At 37.7% G+C, this 10,816-nt stretch overlaps 1 protein-coding gene across 1 annotated transcript in view; it reads right to left on the bottom strand.

Annotated features, from left to right (window-relative positions):
• The window catches only part of LOC143285069 (prosaposin-like), a 30,333-nt gene that overhangs the window by 96 nt on the left and 19,421 nt on the right, over positions 1–10,816 (bottom strand). The window contains exons 13-19 of the mRNA XM_076592264.1: positions 9,234–9,293; positions 8,284–8,493; positions 7,406–7,580; positions 6,100–6,260; positions 4,694–4,774; positions 3,962–4,132; positions 1–3,068 (exon numbers count right to left, since the gene is read on the bottom strand). The exon at positions 1–3,068 is cut by the window's left edge and continues 96 nt beyond it. Of these exons, the coding sequence (XP_076448379.1) occupies positions 3,021–3,068; positions 3,962–4,132; positions 4,694–4,774; positions 6,100–6,260; positions 7,406–7,580; positions 8,284–8,493; positions 9,234–9,293 (906 nt within the window). The 3' untranslated portion in view covers positions 1–3,020. The remainder of the gene's footprint in view (positions 3,069–3,961; positions 4,133–4,693; positions 4,775–6,099; positions 6,261–7,405; positions 7,581–8,283; positions 8,494–9,233; positions 9,294–10,816) is intronic.

Raw genomic sequence — 10,816 nt, 5'->3', positions numbered from 1 at the left:
ACATGAAAACTGAAACCAAATTAAAGCCAAAAAATCATATATAAAAATAATAAATAACACAAGAGCACTCAGCCTTTTGCAAATGTTATTTCAAGCATTGTCACTGTTAAGTTCATGCTAGTTAGTTAGTTCAACTCATTTTAGTGTTTGAGTTCAATTAGAGTTAACATGCAATGAACATGTATACAGTACAACATGGTAACCTTTTTCTTTCCTTACTTTAATTTTTATATACCAAAACAAGACTTGCTGAATCATACTGACTTACAAAGTTAAAACTGCCATGTAACAAAATGAATTTTAAACCAGAAAATACTTGAAAATGAGATTGCTTGTCCAGCAATGACACAGATTTTTGAAAATCAGATTTCTGGAATATGCACTTGCACCCCTGGATTTGTTATACATTTACAGCAGATTTAAAAATGCAAATGAACAAGTAAGTATATTACATCCCTGTTACAGGATTAAACAGCTGTTTCAGAATTAAAACAAACAAAAAATGCTTGAGATTACTTACAAGAAATTCAGGTCACAAACTTCAAAAATTCAGATCAGACTTAAAAACTGAAACCATACTATAAATGTACAGCAAGTCTGAAGATTCACATTTTTTTTTTTTCACTTCAAAGCACAGCACGCATTTGAAACATACATAATTAATAGTCCAATGATCCTGATGGATTTTTTTTCAACACCAAAGCACAATATTGTTAACCTAATTAATGTCTGTGATCTCTACCACAGATGAAAACTAACCACAATAGTACACATTTTTACTTTGTACACTTCTTCAGGGAAATTGAAAACTCCTGTTTACTTTACTTTGTACATGTCTTCAGGGAAATTGAAAACTCCTGGCTAAAACCTGTGCAATACAACGCATTCCATCATAAACACTACTAAGTGTCAAAAGAAGTGCAGTTTATTTGGTTCTGTTTTGTGTTTTGTTTTTCCAAGTCAAATTTGCATGTCTGGACTACCATCTTTGCAGACATTAACTGACATTCTAACAGAAAGATCTCATTAAAAAAAACAACAACAAAAAAACAACGAACCTGCGAAAGCATATACTTACTTTCAAAGTAAGGTTTTCCCCCTTTTGTTGTTCTCACAGTGATAATGCAAAAGTACTTAATAAAAGCACTGAACAGTAACATCCAACTATTCAGTGTCTTGGTCAACAAGAATTTCTTCTTTTTTTTTTTTTTAATCTGTCTTCATAAAAGATTCTGTGAACATGACAGAGTTCAACAGAAACCATGTTCCACTGACCATCTCTTTCTCCATTGATCTCTTTCCTCCTCCTTTTACCCTTCTTGCACAACATGATTTCTACCCAACTTGTGTGCTGCACTTTTACACCTGGACTAAATTTTCAGGTTTCAATTTCAAGGAGGCATCAAAGTGTGCACACTAATCCATGAATACACCTCACCTGTTAAAAAAAAAAAAGTAAAAAGAAAAAGAAAAAAAAAGCTGACTGGAACTTAAATGAATTAAAATTAAAACCGGACCAGTATAGCAACTGATGTATAATCAGCAGTAAAGTCAGAGGAATTTCTGCAAAGTCACTGTCCTCTTTAAAGCAGCATTTCCAATTCCTAACACAAACACAGAGTCTCCCCAGTCCCTGAATTTTGTTGGGTTTTTTTGTTTGTTTGTTTGTTTTAACGCACAACACATTATGAGACTGCACACACAAGTTCTCAATCATTTTGCTTTCAAGATGAGATCAATGAATTCACTGTGTCCAATTTTGATCACTATTTACACCCCAATTCTTTCAGCATTGATCAAAACCTCTTTTTTTTTTTAATCCATAAAAAATATCATCATAAAAGACGTAATGGCGAGTATCATACAAAATTGTATTGCAAAAAGAAAAGGAAAGGCATTAAAAGACACTGATGAGTTCAAAACTAAAAGAAATGAAAAATTAAAGCAATAACAGAAAATTTGGCAGAAGCGAAATATAAAAGAAAATAAATGATGCTGAGAATACACAGTGATTACATAATTTTCAAATGGGCAACTGGGTCTCTTTTACTTCAAAGCGAAGATAGGCATTTCAATATGAAAATTTATTCATATGTAATATGGCTGACTGTGTCTTTCTCCTTTTTTATGCAGGCTGATAAATTGCCAACAAAGTTTACCATGACATACACACAAAAGGCAAAAGAAACAGATTATAGACTTACTTTGAATACAAAAATTAAGCTTCACTGTTGATGACTCATTTCTTCTCATCAAAAGGAAACTTTCAAAGCTCCATTGGAACATTCCTATGGTTGTTGTTTGGTCCAGATTATTCAGAAAAGGCACAGGGCAAAAAGGTTGTAGGTATATAAAGATCAGACTTTTATGGCAAATTATTAAGAACAAACTAAAAGGATGTACACAAAAGAAATAATAAATGAAAATAAAATACCTAATTTTTTTTTTATGAAAGTGTGTTGTTTATCATAAAACAATCTACATTATGTACAGGAAAGCGCAAACTAGTGCCTTTCCAAACTAACAAAAAAAAAAGGATTTTTTCTTAATCACACACACAAAATATATACCTAAGTGATTTAGATTTAAAAACCAGCAAGCTAGAATATAGGGCCAAACCAAATCTCTTTGTAATAAATTCTCAAAAGTCAGGGAATCAAGATTCATAGTTTTTAGACACATTTTACAGCATGAAAAATCTGTAAACACAATGGCCTGCACATGACATATATGGGGTTAAATATTTTATACTCATTTTTTTACTCCAGGAAAACTGCAAACACAATGGCTGACACAAGTGGGATGAAAACCTTTTCACTCGGTTTTTACAGCATGAAAAGCTGTAAACAATATGGCACATAACCAACCAGTGTGGGGTTCTAATTTTTATGCTCAGTTTTTACATGTGGAAAAACTGTGTACACAATAGCAACACAAAATCTTGACACAGAGTTCAGATCTGAACGGAAAGAGAGAAATCTTTAACTTGTGTCCTGGTCCCATTGTTCCTCACTTGACGGTTAAGCGTTTACTTTCAGGTTGTAGAACTTGGCACAGAACTCCAAAGCCTGCATCATAGAAAACAAAATTTTCATTAAAAAAACAAAAAAAAAACAATCAAAGATACAACCACAGGAAAATATACCAATGAAACAACAGTAATTTTTAAAAATCTAATGTCTAGGGTCTACTCACAAACTGTAGGAAATTACCCATCAAACAAAAGTAAAATGGCACACCCAAAACAAAGAAACCATTCACTCTTGGGTTCCACATTTCCCATTTCCTGTGACAATGTTTACACCCAGGGGAAGATAAAAAGCTGAAGCAGCTTACCTACTGTTAAGGTTCAGAACAGAATACACAGTGAAAACTACTCAACTGTCAAAATTTTATCACCTGCCAGCACAGGAAAAATGAACAAGCCATAAAGTATTTTCCTTTCACACTGCCATCTTCTACATATTTCTAATGTACTCAACCAGTCAAATGAACTGTTTCATGCATGGGAATAATATGGGAATTCATCCCCTGCCTGTTGTGCTCACTGTTCATTCCACAGTCAGTCAAACAGTATCTTTGATCAATCAAGGGTTTTAGATCAAGGAGATGTCAAACTGTGTGGACTGATCCACATATGCTACACATCTGCAGTAAAATAAAATCAGATTAAACAAACATTTTCTTTATTAGGAAAGGGAGGCAGATGCCTGCCTCACATATACACCCAGTGCACTGGTCAGTCCTTGGGACACTGTCAAAATTCTATCAATATAAAAATCAAACAAGGCATATGAATATAGAATATATACAGACCAATCACAGAACACTACATGTTCCTACAAAATTTGCAAAAGTATAAGTTAAACAAGGAATATGTACACAGAACATAATCAAGCAGACAATTCAAAGAACACTACGAGTACTTCGGCATCATGCCACTCTCCCAAAAGCCAGGTACCTTGCAGTGCCTGGCGCTGTCAGTGTTGGCACAGAAGACCTGGGGTCCCTGGCTGCACAGGTCAAGAGGCATGGCCGGCTTCAGCTCTGCCATGGGCAGGAAGGTGAGGGGCTTGTTGCCCCCGCTGCTCTTGTTGCTCTCAGTCTTCGTGCCATTGCACAGCTTGATTTCCTGGACAAAACAAAATGGGTGATGACAACTGTGCTCAGTGTTGCTCATCTTCTGACAGGACAACGGAAGTATGTGTTAAATGGTGTTTGACAGGGAGTGACTTGTGGGTGATTGAGTTTATTGAGAGGGTGTGACTGAGTGTGAGAGAATCTGTGTGTAAGAGAAAGAGTGAGAGAGAGAGTGGGTGTGTGATCAGATACAGTGTGTGTGACAAAGTGGGAGCTTGTGAAAGACAGAGAGGAATTGTGCTTGTGTGTGTGTGTGTATGTGTGTGTGCGCGCTTGCATATTTGTGTGTGTGTGTATGTGTGTGCGCACGCTTGCATATTTGTGTGTGTGTGTGTGTGTGTGTGTGTGTGTGTCTGAGTGACTGTGATTGTGTGAGTATGAGAGAGAGAGTATGTGTGTTTTGAGTATGAGCAGTGTTAGTTTGTGAGAGAAGAGTTGGGATATTTTTTATTAAAAAAAAATCTCTACTTATCAAAATCATTAATGTACAAAATGTCTTTGGGAAAAAAAACAAAAAAACAAAACAAGAGAGAGCAAAAGAATATCCACTTACAGAGCACACCTTCAGCGGGTCATCATACTGATCAAGAATTTGAAGGAGGGCGGGTGTGTAGGCATTGACCATCTGCACACACTGTGTAATACAATTGTAAAAAAATAAGTACTGCTCCCTATCATTACAAAAAGTAAACTAGTTCACACAGAATCTGTATCATTTATCCATCCAACCTCTCAAAAAGAAAAAAGGAAAAAAAAACAAAAAAAACAAAAAAAAACACAAAAAACCCATACATAAAATTACTTTTTTCTACAGCTGGTCATTTCAGTTTGACATCCAATCACTTGTGACACTTGAAAAGTGAGACTAAACCAAACACACAGCAAATATTCTTGATGGTGAAACAAACCACCAAGACAACAGACCTGTATATAACAGGTAACATCATGCCTGCCAGCAGTGTTGTCCACTCACTGACCACATTTGCTGACCACCACCATGTCATGTGCTCTGATGCCTGAATTTTGACACACATACCACTCTCCCTTCTTCAGAAGTCCCGAGGACAACAAGACTTCCCTGACCAAAGACTGATACCTGAGCAAAACCATGATTTCTGAAGATTCCAGAAATGGTCCACCATCACTGACCAAGTCCTGCTGAAGGCGGGAAAGCTGCTGACAACTTCTTACAGAAAGCTCAGTGTCTGGAATCTAGCTGTCATTGTTCTCTACCTTCAGCCGTGCATCTCTAAATCAGATCAAACCAAAATGGGGCCCTTCCAGGGCTGAACACATCTTTATGGAGCACAGATGGATAAAACACACCCATGAGAACTAACACTGTGGAGGGAACAGCAACTGTTGTCTCCATTACACCATACTTCTGATGATCCTCTTGGGAGCTGAGCCAGTGTGTGTATAATGAGAGTTACCCACAGCAAGGGAATGAGAGTTACCCACAGGAAGGGAAGCAGGCTGAAATCTAATCTTGAAAACGCTTGCCAGTGATTCTGAGAAAACATGGCTGTGAGAGACACTCTCGGGTCTGTTAGGGGAACAGCACCATTTGTCACAGTCAAAGAGAACAGTTTGCTATGCAGCAAAGAACCGTTACTGGATAAGCCATGTGGAGGTCTAGAGACTGTGAGTTGTGGAGTCTTCAGTTTTAAAGTGTAAACCCATGAGTAATAACCTCAAACAAAGAATTCTCAAAATAGATGGTTGATTGAAACAAATTCATCAGAAGCATAAGCTGACTATTCAATGTTTGAAAGTAGCAAGACCTCTCTAATGATTTCCATTCTTAAAAAAACAACAACAGCACCCTATCCCCAACCTGGATGTTCAAAAAAGTCATGAAGTACAATAAACACTGATTCATTTTCCGATAAACTTCTGTAAAATAAAGTTATTTCTGTGTACGCTTTTTACTCAGTGTAAAATGATAAATCTACATGCCATAGTTTTGTAGCTGGCTGGCACAAAGTTGCAGACTTCATCCAAGGCCTCTTCAATGGTTTTCACATTGTCAGGGTTGTTGAGGAATGACTTGACATAGGCCACCACTGTTTCACACACCATGCACTCCTGGTCACCCTTCACAGGCACTGGGTCAACCACTGCAAAACACAAACACTACTCACACAACCTGTGAACAATGCAACACATGGTTTCATATTCATAATGAAATCTTTTCACAATCCGTGATCAGTGGGAAGATATTTGTCCATGGTGGCATTTCTGATTCTTCTTCTTCTTTGTTCGTGGGCTGCGACTCCCACATTCTCTTGTATACATGAGTGTGCTTTTACGTGTAGGACTGTTTTTACCCCTGCAGTCATACTCACTTTCCAGGAAGACCAATTCTTGATCTGCATGTTCTTAGCAGAAAAGGAAGGTATGGACTGGACTTGGTTTTTTTTCAAATCGCCAAAATGCTGATACAGAAATCCATGTAAAATGGAAATACTCTCACACATAACGTGTACGCAGCAGTGTGCCACAGAACACAGCCAAATCACAACGGAAATACTCTTACAAACCATGTGTACACACCAGTGTGCCACAGAATGCAGCAAACTCACGATGGAAATACTCTCACACACAATGTGTACACACCAGTGTGCCACAGAACACTGCCAACTCACAATGGAAATACTCACACACACATGTACACACCAGTGTGCCACTGAACACAGCCAACTCACAATGGAAATACTCACACACACATGTACACACCAGTGTGCCACAGAACACAGCCAACTCACAATGGAAATATTCACACACACGACATGTACACACCAGTGTGCCACTGAACACAGCCAACTCACAATGGAAATACACACACACACGACATGTACACACCAGTGTGCCACAGAACACAGTCAACTCACAATGGAAATACTCACACACACGACATGTACACACCAGTGTGCCACTGAACACAGCCAACTCACAATGGAAATACACACACACACGACATGTACACACCAGTGTGCCACAGAACACAGTCAACTCACAATGGAAATACTCACACACATGACATGTACACACCAGTGTGCCACAGAACACAGCCAACTCAATCAAAATATTCACACACACAACATGTGCACACCAATACAGACAACACAGACAACTCCCCATGAAAAATACTCACACATGATGTGTACACACCAGTGTGCCACAGAACACAGCAACTCACGATGGAAACACACACACACACGACATGTACACACCAGTGTGCCACACAACACAGCCAACTCACCATGCACAGGCTGGTCAACACTGCAAAGATTCAGAGCAGTGCACACAAGGTTGGGTGCCATGCGCTCCAGCAGCTTGATAATCCGTAAGCCATACTCATCAATCAAGGCTTTACATTCCTCCTCCTCTGAGGGCATCAAAGTGCACACCTTCTCCACAGCTGCTATAATTTCTGCCTAGAAGTAGAAAGCAAGAAACACAGCCTTAGTGATACACCTATTTCATAGATTATACCTTACTTTTACATATGCTGTCAATAACTCCCCCTCCCCCACCCCATCCCCAATATCTCATACCGGATCTTACATAAGTGACCTCAATCTTACTTGAATACCATATGAAAAGAGCTAACAAGGCATACACAGTAAATGTGAATCATTGAAAAAAATTGTCAACTTAATTTGTCACCTCTTAACAATTCACTTGAAGAATAAATATGCACTTCATACCATATTATAACAGATCATGTTTAATCAATTAATGTAAAAAACTACATAAACATTTAGCAAGTATACACAGCAACTGATAAAGCCACTAATACCCACTACCTGGAAAAGGATTACCCCCACCCCCACCCCAAGACTCCCATCTTCCAGAATATTATTAGGCAGACATCCTATCTGATCACCATCCAGATGGGTTTGACAAATAACAAAAGACCACAGCATCAACCTTTGAGTCAAGATCATCAACCATTTTTAATCTGCTGTACTGATATATGATGAATACTGATAGTACCTGATAACCTGAAGATAAGGTCATCTTGCAATAACCAGGCCAGTGTCAATACATCTGATAGCACTCAGCATTCAGAGTCTATGTAAATATGAAAATAAACACACATACACACACAACCCCCCCCCCCATCTCAATCAATACCTCTGTTGCATTGTTTCCGATCATGGCAGCCACACGCTCCATGACTTCTTCACAGAGATAACACAGTGGCCCCAACTGTATGTTGTCATTTGGTTCAGGCGCCTGCACACGTACTGCAGTCACTGCCTCACCCAATGGCACCATTGTCAGCTTCTCCTCCCTCTTGGTGGCATTGCAGAAACCAAGTGACTGACAGATGGTCGTGGGGTCCTGCAAAATTGTGTACATTATATATTAATCCTGCAATATATATATACATATATATATATATATATATATATATATATATATATATATATAATCATAATTAGATATATGTGCATATCAATTATATATTCCTTTATTAAACACCAAGTATTTTCATATATTTCGTTATTACACACCAAGTATTACAAGTGATTAATTTCTTTTTCTTTTTTCTAAATCTTAAAATTAACATTCAAAATTCTAAAGTAATATTGCTTAATAATACTAGAATGAGAGTACATTATATAACCATGAACAGAGATCATCACAGATGCTTTGAAATTTCTATATACCTTAAAATTAACCCTTTCACCGCCAGTCAGTTTAGAGTGCAAATTAACCTTGTGCAGGAACCACAGAAAAGATGGTGTCTAAGAATAGCTGGGGATTCCCCTGTGATGTGTAGAAAAAAAATGGCCAATCCTACCACTGAAAATTAAGAGCATTAGGCTAACGCACAAAAGGCCCATCAACTAGTTGCATTTCAGTGACATGGGTGCTTTACCTAGCTGGTGCCGAAATGCGACCATGGCGGTGAAAGGGTTAACTTTCCAAATTCTAAACAAATGAACACAATATCACATAACACATAATAATGAAGAGAGGTCCAAAGTGGTGCTTTCACATTCAAAATTTTCAGTTAGAATAATGAGAGATGAGAGAAAGAAGGCAGAAACAAGGGAAAGTAGCAGTTCAGTGCATACCAGCTCAGCCACCAACACCTGGAATACCATGGGCCCATACTGGGACACGTAGGTCTTGCACTGAAAGGAGAAAAGAAAAAGCTGAATACTGATCACATGGCAATTAGCTCACTTTCATTTTATAAAAATATGTGTATGTGTGTGCGCATGTGTTTGCCAGTGCGTGCGTGCATGTGTATACATGTGCATGTGTGTGTTTAATCCGATGCATTTTGGGACATGTAACTGATCTGTCTGTTGCAGACAGCATTATCATTTTCTAATTTCTAAATCCATATGCTATCCACTCAAGTCATGAGAGAGACACTGATCATGTGAACACTGAGACATCTCTGAACTCTTTTTATCATTGACTGATCAAACCTTTAGCCAATACAATTTCTGGTGAACACTTAACCCTTTAACTTTCGGAACTATCTATCATTTTGGCAAAATAATCACCAATCTCTAAAAAAAATGTAATAAAAACTAAAATTATGCTCAAAAGTATATAAAAGGAGAATATAATCATCATAACTTCAATGTTGACAGGGTGAGATAACTCTCAATCTGGGGAAGATAACTTGGATTTTTAGAAAAAAAAAAAAATCAAGTTTGTTTATTTCACAGGTGGAAACTGTACTTAAATATTAGCAAATGTATTATATACAATAACCAAGTGCAGTTATGTTGTTTCCTGCACTGTCATGTCGTTTTAAACATAACCACTCACATACACCCCACACACACCCTTCCACCCAAACACCCACAAACACTATCACACAATATTACAAAAAACAAAAAAATCCCACACACTGGAAACAATATTTCAGCTTGTAGCTTTCATCTGGAGGGTTTCAAACTAGATGAAACCCCCCAAATGAAGGTTTCAAGCCAAAATATTGGGTCTTTTCTATACCCACTTCTGACACGATCCTGCCCCCTTCCTGTTGATCAATTTTACAGTGTGTAACCATCATCAGGATAACCAGAATCACTTCAGTTGATCAACAACAACATTACTTTCTTTTTCTATCACGTTTTCGTAGTTACTATTGTCGATGTTGCATGGCAAAACAAACAAAATTCTAGCTGTCTCTTCTATACTGAACATTCAAGCAGCCATGTCAACAAGCTGAACAGCTTTTTGCTTTATAAAATACACAAAAAACGCATCAAAATCAAGTCAAAACTTCCCAAGAAATTGCTTCGAACACTCATCAAGGCAGTCGCCATTTGCAAGGGAGGTAAGCTTATGCAAAGCGTGGCTGGACATCTGATTATGCAGTTACTCCCAAACCGCAGCTATATCTGCGGTCGGAAGTGAAAGGATAAACAAATAAGCGCATTATTTTTAAAATGGACAGTGTAAAATGCACATTTTCAATGCAGTTTAAACAGGTAAAGTAAGCATAAAGTAATTCTGATAATTCTGACTTAGGTCTTGGTGAATTTCATAGGCTTTCAGAATAAAGTTCTTTTCCCACGCAGGAAGCATATACTTAGCTCATATAACAATTGAGAGCTACACACATTTTTCTTATTCTAAATACACTGTCTTTGAAAACTTAAGTCTTTAGACAAGATCTGAAAAAGGATTTCTG

This window comes from Babylonia areolata, chromosome 1 (genome assembly GCF_041734735.1).
Source record: "Babylonia areolata isolate BAREFJ2019XMU chromosome 1, ASM4173473v1, whole genome shotgun sequence".
Taxonomy (NCBI): Eukaryota; Metazoa; Mollusca; class Gastropoda; order Neogastropoda; family Buccinidae; genus Babylonia; species Babylonia areolata.
The sequence above is the reverse complement of the archived record's forward strand: the minus strand, read 5'-3'. Positions and strand labels throughout refer to the sequence as shown.